A 25,641-nucleotide genomic window follows, 5' to 3' on the forward strand; every position below is an offset into this window, starting at 1 on the left:
TGCCAGACATGCTGACAAAGACATTAAGTAACAACTAAATACTGTATTCAGAGAATAATTGTGACAGTGTGTACAGTATGTTCCTTGATGGTTTATTGACAAGAACATAAACCACCAGCAGATGTGAAATATAGTTTGTATATCTCAAAAAGAAAAATCACAGGACATTACAATGATAAATGATCACGATCAACAAGTGAAGAAATGGTTTGCATGATACTGTAATTAAACAAAGGTACTAGCAATTGCTAACACTTTAGAGTAGTCTCCTTCCATTTTACGTAAATGTGTGGGTATTGGGACCTTAATCCTGGTTCCTGTTGGGTTCCCATTGTCCTCAATCAGAACGACATTGTTCGAATCAAAGCGTGGATTCATGCGTTCTCCAGGCATTTTGTGTCCAACGATTAGTGCCTTCTTCTTCTGTCCTTTGATGGCAAGCAACACTCTGTCACCAACTTTTCCAACGCCATTCTTGGTGTAGACATGGATCACTCTTGGTGGCCGGTGATACGGTGTATTTCCAAGAGAGGTGTTATCCACAACACGCACTCTTGTCATTTTCTGAATGGCTGCTGCCACAGCGGATACACTGACAAAACAAAAAGGAAATAGGTCATTATCTTCAATCTACAGGACCCGTCAGTCAGCTGTCATGCAAGAAAATAACTTCTAATCAGGGGCAAAAATTCACCCTTAAATAGATTAACTTTGAACAAGCTGCTCTTTAAACTAGACAGTAGAGACTGTCTGTAGTGATTATATCATCTGCACACACAAATGCTTAAGCTGTTCCATACACAGTGAATGAAGCAATGTCTCAGGGCTGGCTTCATGGGATCATTTACTGGGATAAAGCAAAAAATACTGTACCGTGTGGTTAAAATTAAACTGTACTATATTACAGTGGTGCACATGAGAAACAGTCCACTATTATGGTAGCTATCTATTCAGTGAAATAACTGAATAATAATCAAAACAACCTAAATATTTTACTCTCACCTTTTTCAGCCCTGAGGACAAGACTGAAATAACTCAAGGAAACTATAATAGCGTCCATGGTGACTTCACTGAAGTAGGACAACATTTGCACCCTACATTATAGCAATATTCACCTTACAAGACCGACTGTGGAGCAGAAAGTGGCCAGACAAACTTTTCATCTCGTGTCAAAGTCTGCAAATACATGTTTTTTGCACAATTAAGGTCAACTATTCTTTTGAAAATTTTGGAACGGGCGGGGACTTGAATAATTCACAAAGATATGTTTAATATCTTTTATATTTGTTTTATATGTTTCAATTTGTACAGTAAGTTACACTGTTGAAGTAAAATTAGTCAAATTATCCATAGCACACCCACTGAATTTGCTGGCAGGCAAGTCTTACATGTCTCACACTGGGCTCTGAAATTTGACAGAAAATCTCTTACCTAAAAGTCCTCTGATGAATGATGGACGAAGCATTTCCGAGGAGCCCAGTAAGGGATCTTGAAAACTGGGGGAGAGTCATAACTACAGCTGGCACTGTGTCCGCTAGTAAGAGAGATCATACACATGGTTAGCAGCTAGTAAGCTAAAGGAGTTTTTCTAATGATATCGCTAGCATGAGCTAACAATCACACGAAGAGAGCTGAATCTCTAGGTTTATAGTCACAATAAACAACAAAACACATACATGAATAGTTGTGTTTGAAACCGTGAAAGGGTAAACTGTTAGTTAACTTACCCTTTTTGCCAATGTCAAAGTGTGGCGTCACCAACACGCGACAAAACGCCTTTAGCCGAGCTAGCCGATAAACAGAATAAGTTTTAACATTTAAAAAATAAACATCCCTCGCTGCAGAGAAGGAGGTGCGATTTGGTTTTAATAAATGTTGCTAAATGTCAGTCACTTTGTGCTCGTGCAAATCTAGAATACACAAATAAAACGCTCCGCTGTTGTGCCCGCCACAGCTAGCTTGCGAGGAAAACATAGAAATACATGAGCATAGAAGCCACACAGCGAGTGAACAATAATGACGTGTGGCCGTTCTATCTGCGCCACTTCTATTTACGTCACGCTGTAAACCTGAGTGCGTCGCCTCGTCGTCTCCTATGGTCGTCTCCCGTTGGACTGGTTAGGTTAGCGAGAGTCGTTCAACCGGCTGTCACACAGCACCGTAGACGCATCACAACTAACAGCTAGACCGTTTGACTAACTAGCTCTACCTGGTTGGCTTTTAGTGTTGAGACCAGCGAGGTTCAACCCATTTGACGAGGAAATTAGCCGACAGTCTTTAGATAGCCTCCACCTGTTATTCACTACATCGAGGGGGCTAATAGCTAGCGTTACGTTAGGGGTTTACTGCTAGCTCACATTAGCTAATTGTGACAGTTTCTTCCCCTGCTGCGTACCATAGCAAGGTAAGTTTGTTTCTTTTAAGTTGCTTTATCAACACGTTTCTTTACTGGTGTCAAACGGCTGTCGTGTTTTGGTTGTTCTCTACAGTTGTGGCAGCTCACCGCCCGCTACTTCTTTGGTAAACTTATTGGTTGCTGACAGAACAATAAGCAAAGTAAACATGTCCCGTTACCATTAGCGTTAATGCTAACTTTCTGATACCAGCAAAAGTAAGTTAACGTTTACGAAGTCAACGGCAATGTGAGCTAAGTTTCCATAATAAATAGAAGTTAGCGTTATCATACAAAAGTAAGTTAGTAGTTAATAGTGAGGATTCCAGTTTTGTTTTAAATAGGTAACCGTGACATTCATGATTATTTTATTGTTTGCCTCACTCCAGCCACAAGCCTTAGATTAAGTTTCCCTGTTCTCATCAGGCACGGCGATGTTTTGTTTGTTGTTTGGTTGCTGATCATATTCTTCTCTTCATAATGAGGTTAGATCAACAGCGAGATGTCAGAATATTTTTCAAATTAACTCGAAAACTGTTTGGACCTCCAGCATGCTTGACTCTCAGCTGTCGAACATTAAAATCGAAATTGATTTCAGTCTGCAATCAATAACAGAAATAATTAGGTCATATGTACAAATATACAAATTCATATACACACACATAACTACAGAGGCAGATACTCAAATACCACAGCTGAGAATAACACACCTTAAAAGATTTCTGCAGTCCGAAAAAAGTGTTGGCTGAAGCTACAGCTTATAATGCCTACCCTTTTAACAACACACCATATTTGACCTTTAAAAGGTAACATTACTTGTACTTGAACATAAAGATACTTAAAAAGACATTAGACAATGAAGCTATAGTTTGTGAGCCTGAGGAAATAGGATTTCGACCCGTACTTTGCCATATTATTAGACAACCAGCAGAAGATCAGTAATTCCGCACATATCTCAGCTATCTAACGCCGGCAGATGAGCAGTCTAGTCAGTAATGGATTAAACCGTGTTATGTTCACTGATATGGGCTTCATCATTGACTGATGGCCAGTGAAAAGTTGGCTGGGACGGTTAATGGTGTTTCCTTGTGCAGTGCCTATTAAGACATAGACATAAGCTGGCTGCTAGCAGTCTTAATATTTTCTTCATGAGAAATACTGTGACATCGATTAATATTGACATCACTGCTCATACAGATTTCATACAAGATAAAAGTGCCTCAGTAGCTTGACTCATTTGTGCTTTTCTGACATCATTAATGTTTTGATCTTGTAGCACATACCACAGGCTTGAGCTGCCAATAACTACCATTTTTGATTTGATAAAGTTTTTGTTGCGTCGGTCATTCATTGAGTCTATAAAGAAAAGCAATGATAAGCAGTCTAAGGCTTAGATAAAAGAAAGTAGCTATTCACATTACACTAACGTTTACATTAATGCTGTAACCGTACAAGGTGTGGTTTTGTTATTTTATATATCACAAACAATAAATCGATTGAATATAGCTGCAACTGTTTGTGTGCTTCTTTAGATTTAAATCAGTTTACGCCTCCGTTTACAATAAAAATGGAGTGGATGACGCACAACTGAGTCTTTTGAAGGTAGAGTTCAGTTACGGTAGCAAGATTACTTTAACACAGATAATGTAATCTTCTATGCAAAGCTAGCTCTGTTGCCACCAGGTCAAGGGAGCAGCCATTGTTGCTGCTGTACAGTATTTTATCATATAGCATTTTTCACTCTTGACATGATCTCCTGTTGACTGTTGAATTTATGAGAATCATGCTTAATATTCTTGACAACAAAATGATTATGTCTTAGCTCACAAAACTTTTCCTAATTTCCTTTTTTCTGCTGTGTGTTGTCTTTATTTTTACATACACTGTGACATGATTATGAAACCGTTTACCAGAGAACTCTGACATCATCATAATCTGTGATAATCAAAGCTCAGGCACTGAACAGGAGTCTTTGCATTGTCAATGATTTACAGACTTATACCAACAAGGCTAATATGTGCAAATCTGTCTTATCAGATATCAGCATTGTCGGGGAATTCATGTCGTGTTTAATATTGTTGTGAGGCAGAATGCGTGTGTATTAAAATCTTAAGCAGGTTTGTTAATCCACAAGATGAACAGGGCTCATAATGGTTTCAGATCTGTGTTTTATCTATAATTTGAAATGCAAGTACACTTCAGTTACATTTGGAGAAATGTATGTGGAAATGTCTAAGTAGGTCAACATAAGCAAGGTGTGGTTGGCACCTTCTGTCTTCTGTTATTGAGTTGTCAATCTGTGAAATCCAGTTTTGACAATGTGAGAGACAGTGTTTTGTTAATGGAAGTACAAGTAAAAATCTTCGTAGAAATGTTGGAAGTGGAACTTGTAGCCTAGTTGTTGCTTATCTTTCCTGCAGTAAGTACACAATAGCTTTCTACTTTATGGGAGTGGTTGGCCTGAGTTATCTGGCCAGATAATCATAACTAACATATTCCATTGAAGGTTTCCAGTCATTTCTGGATTACAGGCAACTAGTTAAAGTCGGTATTGGCAACTAGTGTGTGATCATCTTTTGTTAAATTTGCGTTTATTTAGGTGGGAAAAGCAAAGTGGGGCATCTCGTGTGGGTGTTGCTCGATGACTTCTAACCTGATTCATAACCCGTTGTTTTTAGGATTAAATAAAGCCAGTTCAAATATTAAATAGATGAGGAAAAATGAGTCACATACTGATTGAAAACAATGTAGAAATGCATGCTGTGTGTGTGTGTGCGCTGTTGCTACTTGTAGAAAAGCATTAGTGTTGTACAGTTTCATAGGCCAGTTACTGAGTGCATAAAGATGGAGGTACACTTAGCAGTAAAAAGGTTTGCATTTGTATTTTTAGTATGTTGTGAACACTGCAGCTGCTCACATGGAATTTCATTTGGTACTGTGTTTTATGACTTTTTCATTTTATTTGTCCTGGCAGACCTTTTGCTCCAATATTGTTTGTCTAACTAAAAAAAAAAAACCCTGCATCATCCCAGATAATTTGACAAACCATATTGTTGAAGCTGTAGCACAAACCACAGACTCACTCTAGATTGAGTTTCAAATGGGCAAGCATGTGCTTTCTCCCCCCGCTGCCTTCATCCCCTTTATGTTTATTTGTATTTTGAGACTGTGTGCCAGACTGATGGTACCATAGCAACTAGTATCAGGTGGAGAGGTGGCACAGTATTTCTGTGCCGCTGAGTCATGCTGTATTTACACAGCACTATTGAAAATTGTCTTAGACAATGAAATTATAATAAAATTGAATTTAGTTTTAGGCTACTTTTGTCTGCAATGTTTGCTCTTAAAACTAAAGTCAAAGAAAATGCTTATTAAAATGAAAAATATTTGATAAAAATTCATGTGTTATGCTGCCTAAATTTCATATTAAGGTTTTACCTTGAGGCTTTTAATATTGTTAACCAGTCAGAATTATGATAGCATTGCATTTTAAACAAACATATCTCAGAAGAGTTTAGAGTGGATTTGAATCCAGAAATATGAGAGATACTGTTTTTTCCCCGAGTGCTTTGGTTTATATATATATATATTATTCACAATTTAAACTGAAATGTTCTGCCTAAATTATATTTGATTGCTGTCAGAAGCGGTGGTCTGAATTGACAAGTAACACTTTTAATGGCACTTCAAACAGACAACGTACTGTGTGCTCCTTAACAGAGACACATGAGCAGGAAAAAAAGTTACAGGAAAAGATTAAGACCAAAGTGTTGGACAAAATATCACGACCTGACAATGTAATGCGATCCTGAAATAAATGCCACCTTAAATGTATTACAATGTTTTTTGTATCAGAGAGCTGTTGACTCTACTCAGGCAATCAGTTGTAAGCTTCAGAAAGATGAGATGGTCTTTAACAGTGCTGTTGCATTACATTGTGAAGTCTTCAGGTTGTTGTGTCCAACTCCTGTAAATTTAAAGTGAAAGTATGTTTGTAGCATGTATGTAAAGGTTTTTTTTACTCATACTTACTACAGTCTAAAGCTTTTCTCCAAAGAGAGCCTCAACACTCAAACCTCAAAGATAGACTTTAAACGCTTAATTTCAAAGCAGTGGCACCTACAATAAGGTCTACAGTACCCCTGTGAATGCAATTGAAGTCTAGAAGATGTGTAATCAAATAAAAATGTCTTTTTTCTATTTAAAAACTAAATAAAACCAGACATGTTGCCGAGGGCCTGGGAATCGGGTTTTGCTCAAACGCTTTCTTGACTTATAATACATGTCACTCAAGAAAATATGCAACAATACTTAACCTGTTTTGGTATTCCCATGACACTGACATCGCAGCCAAGAAGTGGGCTGACTGTATCATAAGTGAGATTTATAGTTTAGGTGTTTAATAAATTAGTTTTGATGTGCGCTTAAGTCATTTTCAAGATGCTGGTGTTGAATGTCAAACAGTCTGAATTGAGGCGTTGGATCCAGGATGTGCAGCAGTGTTGTTGAAGGCACAGGGGGTTATGTTGTGTCCTCCTTGGGTTGAGCCCGGTCCATTTGAACCCTGCGGTCTCTATCGGCTTATTGTTCAGCTCTGGCTGTGTCCCTCTCCAGTGATGTCACAGCATTCCAGGGAGCGGATAAATGAGTTAGTGTTAGGGCAGATGAGCAGCATCGTGAATGCTGGTAATAGTGGGTCGAAGGGCACAAGTATAGCTGTGCAACTGTGCAAACACACTTGCCAGCACTCACCAGAACACCTACGCGTCTTCTAGCCTTCCCTAAGCCCTTCGTTTAGCCTGTGTGAAATATTAAACCTTCTAAATGTGACCGCCTATAGCCATACATGCAGGTCCACTTTCTAATACAATGGAGAAAATAGTTTGTTTAGTTTTTTTTGGTATCAGTATCTCAAATTTTAAATCTTTAAATGGCAATCTTTAAACCAATATGTTTTGTGTCACTTCTGGTGAGGCTCAATTCATTATGAACTGATATTTTGTAGCTAGATACTACTATAGAAGATGTTGGCTATTTTCCAAAGCTTATGTTGATGTGTCATCAGATGACTACATGCATGGATTAAATGGTCAGTATTTTATGTAAGGAATACTTTCGCTATGCAACTCACATTTGCTACGTGAGTCATTTAAGCACATTTCCTGACAAGAGTATCACTGTCTGAGTCAATGGATGTAGACATAGGAGGACTCAGCAAGAAGTCTGGAATAAGCCTTGAGATCTAGTATATCACTCTTCATTTGTGCTGTGTGCCGGTGCTGGAGAAAGGACTGTCTGGACTAACTGATACTCTGGGATTATTCTACAGCCAATCTGAATCCTTAACGTCAGGCGTAAACTGTGCTTAGCTCACTGAGGCTCTTGCTTCAGTCACGGGGTGGGCCAGGGAAAGCATTAAGATGCATTTTGCTTATGACTTATTACCTTCCTCATAAACTATTCATGTTTTTGTAATTGTTTCCCATCATTAGGTGGGTCTATTGCCTGTTGTTGTTTCTTGAGGAAAATGGCATCAGAGACCGGAAGGAAGAGTGCAAAGTAACTGTAACTGTGTAAATGTTAAGATGAGGCTTATCCCAACAGGCCACCTCTGTTGAGCCTGACTTGTCAGTACCGCTAATAAACCTGCATTAAGATTCAAATGAGTCTCTAATAGTACTAAATCCAGCAAGAAAACACCTCTTCGGCAGCTCTGTGCAGCTTTTAGACTAAATGGTTGAGTCACTGTTTTCACCAACCCCCAATATCTGTCTGTATACAGCAGTGTCCAGGAAACAAGCTCAGGCAAGTTGTTTGCACTACTTGACTAAGACAAAATGGCAAAAAGATAAAGTAAACCAGTGACTTCTGAAGACACTTTTGCAAGCTAAAAGACCCAGATATTTTTCTCAGCTGTTGGTGGCCAGAACCAAGGCTAAAAGGAGGCTAGAGACATGTCTCTAAGGAGACATGTGATGTGTTTGTTGCTTTCTACTGGATGTATGTAGGGAATTGCTGGTTGTTACTTGGCACATGTAGGTGTTAAGAGTTTTTTTTTTATTTCTCTTGAATTCAGGAAGAAGTGGAACTATATTGTATTGGTACATATTGTGGTAATTCAACACAAAAAAAGGAACAGAGAGTTTATAATGGTTTAAACAAGCATATTTCAGTTGTCATGTGGTCAAAAGCAACAGTAAATCGTGTGACCAATAACAAGACAGAAATGTCAGCTTCAATAGAAATGGACAGAAAATTTTAATGTCATTGTTGCCTTTACTGTCAAGTCTAATTTGATGTGTGCTTTCTGATTTTTATTATTTTTTTGTTATTTCTTCACTCCATCTCTTTTTGTTTCTTCTTTACAGGTTGTCAACATGCTGCAGTGAGTGATGCACCAAGTGTTGATATTAATTATGGCCATCTGGGGGGCGCAAGCATGCTCCGATTCAGAGAGCTGCCCGACACTGCCGCCCAATTCCACCTCCAAGGATTACTGCTACTCAGCCCGAATTCGCAGTACAGTGCTACAGGGTTTGCCCTTTGGTGGGGTGCCTACTGTTCTCGCCCTTGACTTTATGTGCTTTTTGGTGAGTCTTACTGCCAAACAGATGCAGCTGATGAGTATGTTTTTGCACCATTCCACAATATATGCTAACCTTGATGTAATGTAAGCTCTTCATTTTTTGTGTTTTCTTCACAATTCCTAGAATTATGTTATCTTCCAGGAATGTGATATTTGAAAGTTAAACACCTTCAGGCAGTTAAATGCAACTTTTGTTGAGTACGTCTCTGTGATGTAAATAAAGGGACTAGAAGTCTTGACAGCCACTGTTTATTTTGTACTGCAGGGCCTGCTGGTTGTGTTCTCCTTCTTGAGAAAAGTAGCATGGGACTATGGGCGCCTCGCTCTGGTGACTGACGCTGACAGGTAATTAGAGTACACTGGTCCAAATGAGTTGCATAGACTAGAAGGTCCAGTACTAAGGCTTTCTGATTGACTCGTTAAACGGATCATATAAAGCACTAACACACTGACAAAATGCACTAATATGTTATTTATGGTTGAAATATGTTGCGATAACATCACAGTATTCAACTGCTAAACTTACAGTATCTTGTGAGGTTAATATTTACTGGATATCATCGTCTGAATTTAACTTTTTTCACACCTAAACATGACTTTTCAAAAATATTATTACCAGCTAAAAATAATTAATACACAATTTCAAAGAGATTTCACATACTTTCATTTAAGTTATGTTAACTTGAATTACAGCCTCCCTTATGCAGTAGTTTGCAGTCTGTTCTGAAGTGTGAAAGAATTTACATGTGAAGTTTGACAAGCAACACTGTTTGTCATCTTGATAAGTGATCCTCATGTGAAGTCAGGCTTGTTACACGCTTTCTATAGAGCCAGTGTAGCAGGCAGCCAGTCAGGGACTTGTTTTTATACAGAGCCATTGTTAAGCTTTTATGTGATTTGCCTATAGTCAGAAAACATGGTGGTGAACAGGGGCAAAATGTGCCTTACTCCAAAGAGTGCCTATGACACCCTTGTCGGCATTCAAATGTTAGTATCTCAGAAAGTTCTAGTCGTGGTTGCTGTATTTATCTATCAAAGATACAAAATCTTACCACCGTTTTGCACTTGCTGGCTAATCATTTTGGATGCTAGTTGCAAAATTTGGTACACTCCAAAGTCAGCGTTCTGAGGGTGGAGTGGAGTTTTTTTTCGACAGAAGCAAACATCACAAGGATGGTACTCCAGACAGGAAGTTGGTGTCAGCAGCTTTCCTTTTAATAGCAATAATGTACTCTGACATTGTCACGCTTCGTTGCTTGTTACATGGTTTGTTTACTTTGAGACTGAAAGGCCAGACTGTTGTTGGAATAGATCTGAAATGGAGGAAGAAGAAACAATGATTAACAATTATCTAATTTCCCTTTCAGACCCATTTTATGAGCTACTGCATTTAAGTCCATATGATGATATGCTGCCAGATATATTGAGATCATTTGAGACTAATGTCTACACTCTGATCGAATAAAAGCAGCCAGAGAGACGCCCGTCAACAAGAACTGATTCTACTACTCTTTCTTTTTTTAACTGCCACGTCATAAGGTCCAATAAGAGGACTAATCACGTTAAGGTTTTAGTGGGAGAGGGAGATGAGACATCAGACTCTTTGACTATGAACCCTGGAAGCTACATGACACAGTGCTCCATCACCTACATACCCCCGCTGTGTTTGGTTGATGTTGCAGCTTCACTATTTTTGCAGCTGCATGTGAGCAGAGAATGGGGCTGCAGCGTAGTGGGAGGATGGGAGGGGGTTGGCAGCATGGGTTACTTTTGTAACAGACAGAAAAAGTCGTCTCTTGACGCTGTTGAAAAGCGCTGGCTTGAGATCAGCGTCTGTCTTTTAAAGTTCTTGTTATTTCTGAAAAAATTAAATGTTTCCTTACTAGGAAACTCAGCTAATCATCTAAAACAGGGATGCAAATTGATATGTCTGCTGTTCCAACTACATGAGCCACGAGTCTCTACGCAAGGCCATAACGTATACCAAAATAAACAGAAACCTTCATTGGTATGCCTGTGGTGTAATATGCTTCCCCAGTTTTCCTCTGAACCAGCACCCTTACTGGCGAGCAGGGCCATTTCCTCTTAACTAAGCTGAATGGCTTTGTTTTGCTTCTCTTTTCACCAGAAGAGTGGATCAACGGTACAGTCGCCTGGATGATCGGGAATAGTATGTTATCTCTCCATATTGCAGACTCACCGCCTTTTTTCTTCTCTCCCTTCCCCTCTCTGTATTTAACCTAACTCATAACTCTTGTCCATTCTGCCCAGGCTGCTGTGGGTTTCAGCCTGTTTTTCACTTTTGATGGTTTAGTGGTTTTTTTTCCCTCTTCTCCTCCAGGCGTTTCCCAGTGCCAGGCACCTAATTATTCTCCCTCTCCTTGTCACTCTTGTACTTCTGCTCTTGGGTGTCCCTGTCCTCTCTCACCATCCTAATCAGATCTATGTGTGCTAATCTGTGTATTGACCTCTTTTATGAAGCTCGGACTTCTTCTGTGTGAGCGCACCGCATGAGCCGCACAGACAGGATGCTTACAGGGAGAGGTAATGCTTCCCTGATCTGTGGTTGTTCATAGACAGGCCCTAACATGGTGCACATACACAATATCTTGTCTACTAGAGCTGAGATGAGCCTTTCTGACTTCTCGCAGGAATGTGGGAGAGGAGGACTAATGGCGGATTACAGCCGCTAGCTCTCTCCTCATTCCATTAGAGATCTCTTAGATTCCTGGGTGATGTCATGCTTTCATGTAGTATTGAACACCGAACCACCATTTAAGTCCCAGCAGAGCCTGTGTCCTGTTTATATTTTTTAGTTCAATACAATTTGACCTGACATAACCTCCCTGATGAGTACAGTCAAATTTGTACATTAATGTAAAGTCTTGATGCTGTGTTATAACCAGGAGAACCTGTGGCTCTGCTGGACAAACTCCATATATCTGCCTCTTGTTGATCACTGGGTTTCTGTTGTTTCCTCTGTGAATGTTGTTCTTCTGTAGAGCTTTGCCCTCTAACTTTTTACCACAACCTTTGTGATGATGTAGTCGACGTGTGTAAAGTAGGCCCTTTACTCCTAACGCTGCATGGAATGTGGTTGCAGAGATTGTTCCTGTGGTTGACTGGTTTACCAACCTACATCCTGTGTGTAGCCCACACCGGATAAACAGGGGTGAATCTCTTCAGTCCATTTCAGGGCATGTGTGTATGTAGTGTGTGCACATGTGTGTGTGTTTTACATTGTCAATACTGATGGTAATCTCAGTGTGGTGAGACACAAAGAACTAACATCCATTTATGGTACATGGTGTGGGGTAGTTGTGTAACACCGTTCAAATGTTATGTGTTGTGTTTTCTGCACACAGTGTGGCATCTGCCATGACGTCAGAAACACCTGAACGCTATGAGCGCCTCACCTCAGTTTCCAGCTCAGTGGACATTGAACAGAGAGACACAGTAAGTATGCTGTTGTTCTTAGACGATGAAATACGGTGTCCTTTCTTTTCAGACAGATAGTATGTCGCATGTGGAAAAGTGGTACGACGCCTTAAGTTCTCTGCTCTCTTCTGTTTAAGGGCTTCTGCTCCTGGTTAACTGCCATCTTCCGCATCAAGTGAGTCGACCTACTAACAACATATTGGAAATAAGAAAAATTAGATGAATGCATATTAAACTGGATACTATTTTGTTTTTAAAGATTAAATAAATATTAATTTTGTTTTGTGTGTGTGTATTGAATTGTTTTTACGTAGTTGACTTTGTTGGTGTGTTCTTTCTGTAGGGATGAAGAGATAAGGGAGAAGTGTGGTGAGGATGCAGTGCACTACTTGTCCTTTCAGCGCCACATCATTGGGCTGTTGGTAGTAGTGGGCGTACTCTCCGTTGGCATCATCTTGCCCGTCAACTTCTCTGGAAATCTACTTGGTGAGTTGATTGGAATTTATGACCACAGCATCATGGGAAAACCACGTTTGTTTGTTTTTGATGGTTGAATTTTTTTTATTTTTGGTTCTTTCTTTCTCCCTGTTTTTCTTTTGTGTTTCTTCATACCTCTGACTAAAAGTAGATTTCCAGATTAAAAATATACAAAGCTTCACAACATTCGCAACATAAACATGGAGGCCTAAAAATGGGAAACTAAATCAGACATGTACACGTCTGTATAACATACAGAAACATATGTTTAATCTGTAAAACAATAAGAACACATCAAGCAAATGTTATAAGAATTATACTTTGTGAGAAATTTGTGAACGTGCACATACAAAATCACCACATTAGCCAGAGTGAGCCATGAACAAGTACGACTCCTGGCCAGTGAAAGAGCCAGAGGTGTGCATGATTTTCTAGTAAGAAACTTATTTAGTGAAAATACAAGTGTGGAGGATGTACCGAGCAAAGACGTGGATACCTGAGGTTTTGTGGAAGTAGTTGTGGGGATGGAATCAACAATTTTATACTCTATTGTCTTCCTGGCAATATAAAAATGTATTTTAGTCTCAACCATGCTTGGCTTTTCTCTTAGTCTCTTTATTCTGTGTTAAAAGTGTGCTCTGGCCGCTATGAAAGTATGCTCCTCATTTTGTTTGTTTGGTCATTTGGAAATTACTGTACCAAATGTTGTGTTACTGCTCAACCAATGAAACAGTGGTCCACATTCCTTGCCTTATTGTTTGCAGTGCCATACAAGGGCAGGCTTCTGAAGAAGTGATTGTCTTGTTTCTTTTTTTCTACAGAAAACAATGCCTATAGTTTTGGGCGAACCACTATAGCAAATCTGAATGCAGAGTGAGTCATTCTTATGCATCTACTTTTTTTTTTTAACATATATTGTACAGTCTTATTTTGAGTCACTAAATCCTTTAACCATTTCTATTCTCCAGTAATGCACTACTGTGGCTGCACACTACCTTTGCGTTCCTCTACCTGTTACTGACAGTGTACAGCATGAGAAGACACACCTCCAAGATGCACTACAGAGAGGATGACCTGGTGAGTTGCATCGTTTCAGAAAGTGGATGTTTTATTCACTCTTTCTACACACACAGGCCTGAATGTTATTTGTAATTATTTCCCTGTCTTCATTTTCATACAGGTGAAACGCACTTTATTTGTCAACGGAATCTCCAAATACGCAGAGGAGACGGACATAAAGCAACACTTTGAGTAAGCGCCCTACAGGATCTTCCTCACTGGTCTCCTGGCGCCACGCTTAATATCTCAAAATGCTTAATTCTGTCTGCTTATAAAAGTGGTACACTGCTCTGTCAACATGGCATCTTTGCAGTAACTGTATTAAGTTGTATGAGAGCCATGCCTTTTCCTGTTAAAATCAGCTGTCTTGTCCTGGCCCTTATGGCTGGGATCAGACAATGGCAGGCCTATATGAGTAATTGTCCATAATAGAAGCCAGATGAGCAGGATTATGCAAGTCATGTGTCGTGATGGTCTAATAATGAGGAGGGGGTGTTTGGCTGAATTCCTACTCAGCCAAATAGTATTATGCAAAATCTTATCTTTGCTCTTGCACTACAAAAAAATCTTCCACACTCAAAAAACCCCCAAACTTCTAGTGAAAAAGGAAAATCATGAAAGCATTTTGCTGTTGTGTTATCACCTTATCTGTAAGTTTCCTGTTATTATGTGATAGAGATGATGTCATTTACTGTAAATACTGTACGTTTACATTTGTGCTTTTTTAAACTTAATCCAGTCTTTCACTTCCTCTCCCTGCCTTTCTTCCATAGGCAGGCGTATGAAAACTGCGTTGTACTGGAAGCTCGAATCTGTTACAATGTGGCCAGGCTGATGTATCTTAACTCTGAAAGGTAAGTGTTAAACATAAGCGTGCGGTTTTTTTTTTTGCTCTTTCATAGTATTTTGGGTTGTATTTGAGAAGTGTCTCATTAGCTGCAGGACATGAGCTTGTTCCAGTGAAATAGTCCTTCCTCAGTGTGACACAGCTGATGTTTTGTATGCAGGAAGAAGGCAGAGCGAAACAAGAAATTCTTCCTCGACATGCAGGCCAAGGAGCATATCCCCACCATGATAAACCCAAAGCCCTGTGGACACCTATGCTGTTGCATCATCAAAGGCTGTGAGCAGGTCAGAGTGACTCATCCCAACTTTATCTCAAAACAGGACACTCTTTAAACTGTTAACCTGTAGTAGATTTCCATGTGGATTTATCTGATGTTGTTTACAAGCTGATACTAACAGCACAATTAAGTGGAAAGATAAAGAAGGTATCTGATTTTTATAGTCCACTTATAGATTCATGTGGAGAAGCAAGGCTAAGCAGGAGAAACAGCGGCAAAGTCACATACTTGTCGCTGTTCCTACATATTCATCAAAACCTCCCTGTTTTCAGATCATTAGTAAACTAAATCAAAACATTATTTTGTAGCCTGTATTTTTGACTGTGCTTTTGTATTTAACAGTAACATATATGACTGTACTGATGTTGACATACGATAACAATGCCAGCTGTTCAGCTGTAAGACCATGTGACATCTCTCTACCAAAGGAAGGAATCTGTGTGTGTGTGTGTATGTATGCATGTATATATGTATGTATATACAGACGGGCGATACCTGTGACTACACAGGAGGTGTTCAGGTACATTGTTGAGCATAGGTCACCCATGTTTTGGAAGCGTTCAGAGCCCAATACAAAATGCCTGTAGAAAAGGAGCAAATACTTCCAGGGGCAGTTCAAAACCAGTTTGTCTCATATGCTCCAAGACTGGCAATCGTCACTACAGACAAAGCACAAGTCTTTTGAGCAAACACAGCGTTAGCAGCATGTTTAGCAGATCAGCAGCAACAGCAGCGAGTGACTACACAGGAGGCATTCAGGTACATTCTTGAACGTAGGTCACGCGCGTTTTGGAAGTGCTCAGAGCCCAATACACAATGACCCTAAAATGAAGGAAAAACTTCCCATTGGCATTTCAAAACCAGTATGTCTCATATGGTCTGAGACAATGGTGATTGTCAAGCACCACTACAGTCAAAGCATAAATATTTAGAGCAAACATACTCACTCAAATCTGAACTGAAGGCACAGAAAATAGGAATGATCTAAGATCGATCCACTTTATCTTAGGATTCACATTATTTTATTTTTCAATGCAGCCCTTATTTTAGGCTACTTGAAATAAGAAAAGAACATTTATGTACTATTGGAGTACTTATTATTTATAACATCTGTGTATAATAGAATGTTAGTTTCTTTCATGTTGTTGGTGTGTCCACTCATTCACACCTCACATCAACTGTATTCATTTTTCTATAAGTTGACGTAGCGGCCGGAACAGGCATGTTTTGAACGGTCACTGCACTAGTGTGCTATGACTGGATGAAGAAACAGATTAGTGTAAATATAATAACTACTCTAAATGGTAGTGTTGTACTTGAGGAAGGTTGGTAGTGTGAGTGGGAAGGATGGACCAGCATGCACGCGTTAATTTTTCAGAATAATAATTAAAAAAAAAAAAAAAAAATTCCTTCTTAAAGGTCAAGCAGGTCAGGGAATTAAAGTTTGCCTACAGCAAACCTGTATGAGCAGAAAGACAAAACACAAGTGAACAAGCATTTCTCAAACATCACAAGCTCATGGCTCATATAAATGTTGATCAGATGAGTGAGAGGAATGTGCACCTTTCTCTCAGCATACATACCAACACTGACTCAAAGAAATAACATAATGGAAATAGAGAAAGTGGGCTCCATGACAGGTAGAAATGTGAGATTCCTTTTGATAAAGCCAAATTGTCCATCAGCATGTTATTAGTGAAGTGAAGCACAACAATGATCTTTTTTACCAAATATTTGGTACTGAGGTCATAGTCTTTTGTTCAGAATGTATTTTTTTTTACATTTGATTTATTTACGGATCTTTAGTGGCCAATTATCTATCAAACATTGTGTATAAGTGATATTCACTATTACTGAAATGTAAGTATGAGTGAATATAATGTATGTAATTTCATGTCCCTCACAGGAAGAGGCGGTGAGCTACTATGCTAAGCTGGAGGCACAGCTAAAAGATGACTACAGGAAGGAGAGAGAGAAGGTTAACAGGAAGCCTTTAGGAATGGCCTTTGTCACCTTTCAGAATGAGTCCATAACTGCTATGTAAGTACATTTACATGAAGAAAAATATATGAATTTATATCTGTGAGAATGTTTTCTAACTAACAGATTCTGGGATAATATGTATTTTCTTCGTTTGGATGGACGCATCTTCTCAGAATCTTGAAGGACTTCAACGCTTGCAAGTGTCAGGGCTGTCATTGTCGCCGGGAGCCCAAGTGCTCTCAATTCAGCGCCAAGCTTCACACACAGAACTGGGCCGTCAGCTATGCCCCTGATCCACAAAATGTCTACTGGTAAGAACACATTACATCACACATTCTGTCCACAAACTGGGTGTGTATGTATGTATGTATGTATGTATGTATGTATGTATGTGTGTGTATATATATATATATATACACACACACACACACACACACATAAAAACATAAAAAGTAACTATGCATTAATGTTGCTAAAAGTATTGTGTTTTATGTTCCATATCTAGAGAGGCTGTTTACATATGTTATTTGTCATGGGGTGCCTGAACTTTTGCATACAACTGTATTTATTTTGGAATTTTCATTACATAACTGTATACCAATACAATACCCAAACAGAACTCTACAAACACAGACGTGTTGATTTTTATTGTTCTTAATATCATGCTGAGGAGTAATTAGACTTCATTCTACTCTGAAGAGACTTTTCTCACCCCAGATGACAAACCAGTTTTTGAGCTTCAGTATCAGTTTACTGGCCAGCTGTGTCCATAACTGCGGGTCATCACCCAGTGTCAATCTAACCGCTACATAACCTTTATCCCACAGGGAGCATCTGTCACTGGGAGGATTCTCCTGGTGGATCCGCTGCTTGATCATCAACTGTGTCCTCTTCCTCCTCCTCTTCTTCCTCACCACCCCAGCCATCATTATCTCCACCATGGATAAGTTCAATGTTACCAAACCAGTGGAGTACCTAAATGTGGGTGCATGTGTTTAAAGTCTTAAAGCTGCCATCATTCTCATATCATTTACTACTAATAGTCCATAAGCATATCCATCCTCTTTTTTTTGTGAAGAGTGTGGTCAGTTCAAGTGTCTTTATCATTTCAGTGGAAACACTGCAAGAGAGACAGAAGGAAGAGAGAAAATAAACCTTAACAGCATTTAAACCCAAGCCATCACAAGTCTGCATGCTTGCAGAGGCAGAGGAATTTAACCTTCAATTTCTGACGCAACATGCCCATGTCTCTCTGCTCTGTCCTTCAGAATCCAATCATCACCCAGTTCTTCCCCACCCTCCTCCTTTGGTCTTTCTCCGCCTTACTTCCTACCATTGTCTACTACTCTGCCTTCTTCGAAGCCCACTGGACCAGGTATGGTTTACACTTTCTGCAGTCAAGAGTTCAGCATGTTCTGAGGTTGTGTGACCTGCGTTTTTTAATGTGTAAATATGTCTTTTTGTTCTACAGGTCAGGAGAAAACAGAACTACGATGCATAAATGCTACACTTTCTTAATATTCATGGTTCTGTTGCTGCCCTCCCTAGGACTCAGCAGGTACAACATGTTTTTGATTTCAGCCCTTGTAATGATGTATGGTCATTCATCTTTGTCGGCCTAAATATTTTAGCTGTTTTCTTTTTTGCTTTGAATCTTTGCAGTTTGGATGTTTTCTTCCGTTGGCTTTTTGACAAAAGATTCTTGGCAGATGCGAAAGTGAGATTTGAGTAAGTGAAAATGCATCATCATCCAGTCATATCTCATAGCTAAAATTACTGGAATTAAATTGGCCTCAGCATCAATGCAATAAATGAGATCATGACTTCAGTCTTTTTCAGTCTTAAGTGGTATTGACTTTGCTCTTTAGGTGCGTGTTCCTTCCTGACAATGGAGCCTTTTTTGTGAACTACGTCATTGCATCTGCGTTCATCGGTAATGCCATGGACCTGCTGAGGATCCCGGGTCTACTTATGTACATGATTCGCCTTTGCCTGGCTCGCTCCGCAGCTGAGCGGAGGAACGTCAAGAGGGTTAGTGTGTGCCCTGCTTATCGGGCTGAAATAATGTATGGATCCATATGAAGTATATTAGTTCAAGACTTCATAGCTGGATATCATTTATCTCTTACATCAACATGTACTATAAAACTGAATAGGAAATTAATTAATGGATTAATTAAAGCAGAGTAGATACAGTAAGCCATGTGCACATGAGAGGACCAGGTTTTAAGCAAAACTTCAAGGTCATACAACACATAATAAATGGCTATGTCTGCTATAATTTTAAGTTGTAAAGGTTGTTTTTTTTTTTTCAAAGTATTGATCAGCTGCAAGTGATTACTAGATACTGTATCTTATCATTGGTCACGTGGAGTCATGCCGAAAATAGGATGTTTTGATTCTGATTTTCTATATCCTGTCATTGTGTCTCCATAGCACCAAGCGTATGAGTTCCAGTTTGGAGCAGCTTATGCCTGGATGATGTGTGTGTTCACTGTTGTTATGACTTACAGCATCACCTGCCCAATCATCGTCCCTTTCGGTGAGTTCTGCCATTTATTACCACTGCCGGATTACTGCTGTTTCACATTAAGGTAGAATGCTGATTCAATTACAGAAGGAGTAACATACAGAGGGCTGGCAGCGTACAGTGTTGGTTTTTTTTATACAGAAGCTTATCAACAGACCTAATAGGATTATATCCACTGACTGTCATGTCCCCCTTCTCTGTGCAGGGCTAATGTACATGCTACTGAAACACCTAGCAGACAGGTACAACATGTACTATGCCTACCTGCCAACCAAACTGGACAAAAAGATCCATTCTGGAGCTGTTAACCAAGTGGTGGCTGCTCCTATTCTCTGTCTCTTTTGGCTTCTTTTCTTCTCCACGATGCGCTCTGGTAAGAGGAGGGCTCCATCTACAGGCCAATAGTGTTCTAACACAGCCATAAAACATTTACAGTATATGTGGCATTTTAAAGTACAAGCACCTGATAAGTGTCCCCCCACTTTCTTTTCTCCAGGGTTTTCCGCTGCAACATCCATGTTCACGTTCGTAGTTTTGATCATCACAATCATTGTCTGCCTCTCTCACGTCTGCTTCGGACACTTTAAATATCTCAGTGCTCACAACTACAAGGTAACAAGCTATCATTCATGTTTGTGTCAGTATTTCAGATGAGCATTATATTTAGCTGCTCATGTTAAATGTTTATTTTTTGACCCAGATTGACACTCAGGATGTGGACGGGTTGGAGAATGGGCGTCCAGTGTGCGCTATTGCCTCCAGCAAGGCAGCAGTAAGTATTCACTCGTGTTTATTTTATGACAATATGTGTCTCAGCAGTAGTCAATCAGCTTTACACTTTCACAACTCTTCACACCCTACATCAGCTCAGGAAACGGTCACATACAACTGCATCTGTACAAAGAAACTTAGAAATAGGTTAAAAAAAATCACATCAAATCTTCATCATATAAGCAGCAATGTACATTAAGACCCTGGAGACAAGAAAAACCAGAATTGAGGGAAAACCCGGGAGGTAAAAATGCATGTAGTAAGTAAGCATAAATTAACTTTTTAAATGTTGACATACAACGCATCTTAGGACCAGAATGCAAGTATATTTTTGGTAAAACCAGGGACAGACCATTCATATGTGCACAAAAACACAAACTGACTCCATTAAGAACAAAGATTAGAAAATAAAAATAAAGATGGAAAAAAGATATAGAACTCGCTGTGGGAGTCAGTCAGTAAATAATACAAAGAAATGAGTTTAGGGGCGAATGCAGTTGCATCTTTTGAGAAAATCTATACCCTGTCTAGGGAAGGAGAGTCAACCTTTCAACCTTGAGAACCTTGATGAGGTTCTTTAAATATTTTAGACAAGCTCTGACATGTTTTTAAGATATGCCAATGTTTTAGCAAAAACAATGAAAAGGCACTAATGAGTTATGCTCTTAGTCACTTTCAATCTGTTGTTCATTAATAGCCTTGAATTTTGTTTTCTATTTATTTATATTCCTATTAAAGTCTAACACATCCGTACATATTCATTTTAATATGCTAAAGTGGGTGCGAGACAAACTCAGTTGGAGTGAAAGGCATCTATCTGCTCTTAAGACTATTGATGTCTGTTGACAAAGAGATCAAAATTATTTTCATCGTTAGAGTTCATTTTGAATTGTAAATGTTAAGATTTAGAATTCAAAAATTCACTAAAGGCTCATCAGTAGAAGCTTATCAGTGTCATCACTATACTGTACTAAAAAAACAGCAGTGCCATTCAGAAACAGAGTTTGCTCTATATAGCTAAATAACTAACTAGTGGGGCATGTCAGAAACCATAGCAAAAACCTTCTGCTGTAAGAACAAATTCTTCTGAACATAAGTGTGGGTGAGTGCACTATCTGTCGAGGCAGTGATACAGAGATCAGAAGGAGCACAATCCAAGCTCTCCACTGAGTTTAGAAATCACTCCAACTCCTCAGTACTTTTGCAAGTAATTTAGAATGAGGTCAGAATGTAGATATCAGACTTTAACTTGCTCTTTCATTTCATTTTCTCCCCTGCAGCAGATGTATATTGCTCAGGTACTTCAAGACCCAAATTCGGAGGAGGCTGGCTCAGGTAGCGGCGAGGATGACGGCCAGGGGTCCTCGCAGGACGAGGAAATAATCAATGTGGAAAATGGCCTGAATGAGGACTTTCAGTCTGGTGAGGACAGTCTCATTGATAATGAAGTGCGACACTGACTGCCTGAAACAGAAAAACATCCCCTAAGTTTAACTTGAGGAGTGCACTGAATATGTGAATTAAACTAGGAACTGGACCAACAGTTCTCCAAAGTATCTCAACCTCCATCGAGGGACTTTACACTAACAAAAGCACACTTTCTACTAAGGATGAAATGGATTCTAGCTCAAGGACTCTTGCATTTCCTTCACTGGGTCTCATCAAAGCCACATCTTCTGTAAACCTGCAGAGGGAATCTACTCCGACAGTGCAAGGGCAGCGACATCCCCTGGTATTGCCGAGGCACACCCCAAACACTGCAAATGGACCCAATGAAAGAAAGACACTAATGCACAAATGAAGAATTTTTTGCCTTGTCTTGTAAGGGGAGTGATATTCTGTCTGTATTTCTTTTAACATTATTGCACTTGAAAGAGAGGCCCTGTCCTATAAGCTCGAGTTTCACTAAGGTACTGTAGTACGGCATGCCTTCAAGTTCAAAGGGTGGAGGGATTTTCCCATAATCCTTTGCCAGTATCCCTAATTGTCTGCACTAGATACTTTCACTGAATAAGCAGCTTATGAGAGACGAGCGCTTTCCACACCAGCAGATAACATGTCTGTGCAGATGTGTTGGTCCCAAAATGGTTCTTCTAATCCTGTAAAAGCCTTTTAAAAGAAAGACAAAAAATATTGCTACTAACACTCCTGGACCCTTTGACACTGTACAGCTACAAAACTCTGGATTTGTGAAATAGTCTCTTTTTGACATGGTATTTATTTGTAGGCATGGGATTTTTAAATGCTATCAAGCTTGACACACCCCCAAACTGTGGAAGAAGATAATTCATATCTTGGCACACTACATTGATAAAGGCGTTCAGCCTCTGAGCCTTTTTTGGGACTGCTGTTGGACTGCTGCTACTGATGCTGCCCCTGGTTGGGGGAATTCCTTGCACGGTGACCACAAGAGGGCTGGAGGCCAAGTGCCTGCTGGTTCCTTTTGTGTTGCTCAGAGGATAGAGAGAAAGGCCCTCTTGGTTTTTCTGGGTCGGTTTCATATGATACTCATTGTGACTGGTTCTCTTTTATCTGTTGTTTTCATTTGTATCTTTTTGTCCATATGTTTACAGTACATCTTTATGTACAGATTTTGAAATTAGCATTCAGTTATAGGTGGCTACTGATAGTTTTATGAATGAGGTAATCTATGTTCTATCACTCAGCGCTCAGTCTGGTCCTCTTCAGTGTTTATGTAAAAACTTCATCATGTAGGTAGCATATTGTAAGTTCCAGTTGTCATTGTTACAGTCTCCTATTTGCCAGAACTCAGTGCCGAGTTGTAGATTAACTCAAATTTCGCAATTTTGGTGATAACATATCAAATCTTAGGCAGGCTGCGCAAGAGAGTTAAGCAGTTACACCAGTGGATGAGATCCAGATCCATTAATTGTCACACACATTTTCAAACCATAGCTTGAAACACAACTTAAGATATATTCATTGTGTCGCTTCTTGAGTTGTTATGAAGTAATTAGATATCCCTTACAATTGCACATTCCACTTGCAGATCCAGTTACCTGCTTTGTAAGGCTTCTGCCAGAGAAATGGTGATGTTGTCATTCATATACTGAACACAGTGGACATACTGTGTAACACTAACTCCAAGCTTAATCGTAAACACGCAGATTAAATGTCAAATATAGTCCCAACCTGCCTCAGTCAAATGAAGCAGCTTCTTTTGGGGTTTCAGGAACACAAAAATACATCATTCACCAATGCATACACCAAGTACTGTAACAAATTAAAATGTGAAACTCAGTGCCCACACAGTTTTGATCTTACTTAGGATTTATCAAGCTTCTTGTTTCTATAATTTCATTTCTTCCTTAGTCAAGATGACACTATGATTTGCCCCATTGAACATAATAAGATTGTTGGTAAAGGCAAAGTGCTGCAGACAAAGTACCACTACAGTCTGTCACTATGGACCAGTTATTATTATTGGACCATAACATGAAAAATGTATTATCCAGCTGCTCAGAGAACCATTGTGGGAAATGTGCACTAATATCTTACTTTCACTTATATGACTGACAGAGAAGAGCGTGCCCGCTGTGGGTGTTATGACAACGATGGTGAGCCTAAACTGTTTCCATAATTTGTCCATTGGTACATCACCACCACATATGGGTATATTATTATGGTACTAACTAAGAAATGTTTGACACCATTGAGTCTGGTGCTCTTCTAGTCATGATAAGGTGGATTTTATTTTTTATACCTCTTCATTTTTATACCTCTGAGATGTCTTCAAATCTCTGAATGTGTCCTGTCAAAATAACATACTATACTGTCCAGGTCTGAGGGAGATACTTAAGAATCTCAACATGTCTAACAACGGTTTTTAAATGCTGAATGTAGGTTAACTCCACAACTTTTGGTAAGATATAAGTGGCTAAAGTAAAAGTGTGATAGCTGTATTCAAACAGCTTTATAAGGACGGTTCACTAGCTAACTAGAAACTGACAGTTTTATAATAAACTTACTGGTGTCCAGTCCCGTGTCAAGGCATTTCATTTGAATACAGATCTACATTTGTCAGTCTGATGGCTGCAATGATTTCCAGTAGTCTTTAGTTAGTTGTTAGTCTAGCATCAGTGCATTAAATCATCCTCGTGATGAATCATTTTCTTTTAGATTGTCCTCATGAGATCTGTATAGACAGTGGGACTCACTGGAAATAAATGTTTTTGTTGTTTTTTGGAAACAACCAATCACTCTCTAATAGAAGTTCTCAGCTTGTTTCTACAATGTAGTAAAATGTCTCTGCGTCTCAAAACTGTGGACATAGAATGTGTTTTTTTTTTGTGCTTTGCCTTTTTTAGTTTTACATTTTGCTATATAGGAGGAGTAACAATAGCACATCTCAGCATTTGACAGCCTCATTTCATCATTCTTTCCAAAGGGCCATCTGTACAACAGATATATACTGTATATATCTGTACTCTTCCCATGCTCTTTGAACAATAAATCTGTATTTAATCAAGTTTGTTGACAATAAGAGTCTTTCTGTTTAACTATCCCCCTTTTGTGAGATTTATCTGAAGGCTTTAAAATAGGATGATTAGTTGTGTATGACTTGGTCACCTAAAGTGACAATATGCAACTTTTGAAAGAAGCAATAACACATTCTTCCACTCTCAAATGAAAAGTCGAATTCATGACCAATAAACGTACTGTTGTGCGATTCAATACATAAAAAGGTTTGCTGCTACAGCCTTATTTGGTCTGGTATGACCAGGAGCTCATGGTGGCTAATGGTTAGCTAATAGATTTGTTAGATGTTGCTGTGTAACCACTGAACAACCAATCTACAACCACAGACTCAAACAATGTTGTAGTTGGGATGAGTGATACCATAGAAAAGTATTTGTTGATAAAATGTAAAACTGTTGTTAGGACTGTATTTTGTTTGGGATGCTTTGACATTATTGAGTCAGTTTGCTATACGTGTGCTTCTCTCTGTGTTTAAGCATTTACTGTTATGCTGTAATGGCCACTGTTCAGGCTCCTGTGCTTTTTTTGGCAAGAGACCCCTTAAAACAAGCATGTGTGTAAACAAAGTATTTGTAACCCTTTTTTGCTGGCTGGCTACTAGTTGTGAACATTTCAACCAAAGAGTGCTATTTTTTAATGCATTTCTACAGGCCTGAAGATGAAGTAAATTATCCAACAACTCACTTGAAAAAAGGAAAGTACTGTACTTCAGTACAATTTTGAGTTACTTGTACTTTACTTGAGTATTTCCATTTTCTGCTACTTCATACTTCCACTCCAC

General features: G+C 39.2%; 2 protein-coding genes across 3 annotated transcripts; one reads left to right on the top strand and one right to left on the bottom strand.

Annotated features, from left to right (window-relative positions):
* Positions 1–71: 71 nt before the first annotated feature.
* mrpl14 (mitochondrial ribosomal protein L14) lies at positions 72–2,173 on the bottom strand. The gene is made up of 4 exons (XM_044373414.1): positions 2,070–2,173; positions 1,728–1,787; positions 1,432–1,534; positions 72–592 (listed from the first exon to the last, which is right to left on the bottom strand). The coding sequence occupies exons 3-4, from the start codon at positions 1,509–1,511 to the stop codon at positions 226–228; spliced, it is 447 nt and encodes a 148-aa protein (XP_044229349.1). The 5' UTR covers positions 1,512–1,534; positions 1,728–1,787; positions 2,070–2,173; the 3' UTR covers positions 72–225.
* Positions 2,092–24,849, top strand: LOC122997330 (CSC1-like protein 2). Of its 2 annotated transcripts, XM_044373411.1 has the most exons (24): positions 2,092–2,404; positions 8,761–8,982; positions 9,244–9,323; positions 11,107–11,148; positions 12,344–12,434; positions 12,554–12,591; positions 12,760–12,902; positions 13,715–13,766; positions 13,862–13,970; positions 14,074–14,144; positions 14,726–14,806; positions 14,960–15,083; positions 16,983–17,116; positions 17,233–17,370; positions 17,887–18,040; positions 18,328–18,434; positions 18,531–18,617; positions 18,722–18,787; positions 18,928–19,090; positions 19,496–19,601; positions 19,795–19,962; positions 20,086–20,201; positions 20,290–20,361; positions 21,641–24,849. In XM_044373411.1, exons 2-24 carry the CDS (start codon positions 8,785–8,787, stop codon positions 21,818–21,820), a joined length of 2,520 nt encoding a protein of 839 aa, XP_044229346.1. In that variant the 5' UTR covers positions 2,092–2,404; positions 8,761–8,784; the 3' UTR covers positions 21,821–24,849. The 2 variants fall into 2 exon arrangements, with proteins under 2 accessions (XP_044229346.1, XP_044229347.1); XM_044373412.1 differs by lacking the exon at positions 11,107–11,148.
* Positions 24,850–25,641: the final 792 nt, after the last annotated feature.

The sequence above is a fragment of the Thunnus albacares genome, chromosome 14 (genome assembly GCF_914725855.1).
Source record: "Thunnus albacares chromosome 14, fThuAlb1.1, whole genome shotgun sequence".
NCBI classification, from domain to species: Eukaryota; Metazoa; Chordata; class Actinopteri; order Scombriformes; family Scombridae; genus Thunnus; species Thunnus albacares.

Bases quoted from the DNA above. Each gene is read 5' to 3' on its own strand.
- mrpl14 (XM_044373414.1), bottom strand. From the start codon at position 1,511: ATGACTCTCCCCCAGTTTTCAAGATCCCTTACTGGGCTCCTCGGAAAT. The intron at 593-1,431 runs GTAAGAGATTTT...TTGTTTTGTCAG, and splicing joins ATTCATCAGAGGACTTTTAG to TGTATCCGCTGTGGCAGCAG.
- LOC122997330 (XM_044373411.1), top strand. From the start codon at position 8,785: ATGCACCAAGTGTTGATATTAATTATGGCCATCTGGGGGGCGCAAGCA. The intron at 13,971-14,073 runs GTGAGTTGCATC...ATTTTCATACAG, and splicing joins ACTACAGAGAGGATGACCTG to GTGAAACGCACTTTATTTGT. The intron at 18,618-18,721 runs GTACAACATGTT...GAATCTTTGCAG, and splicing joins CCCTCCCTAGGACTCAGCAG to TTTGGATGTTTTCTTCCGTT.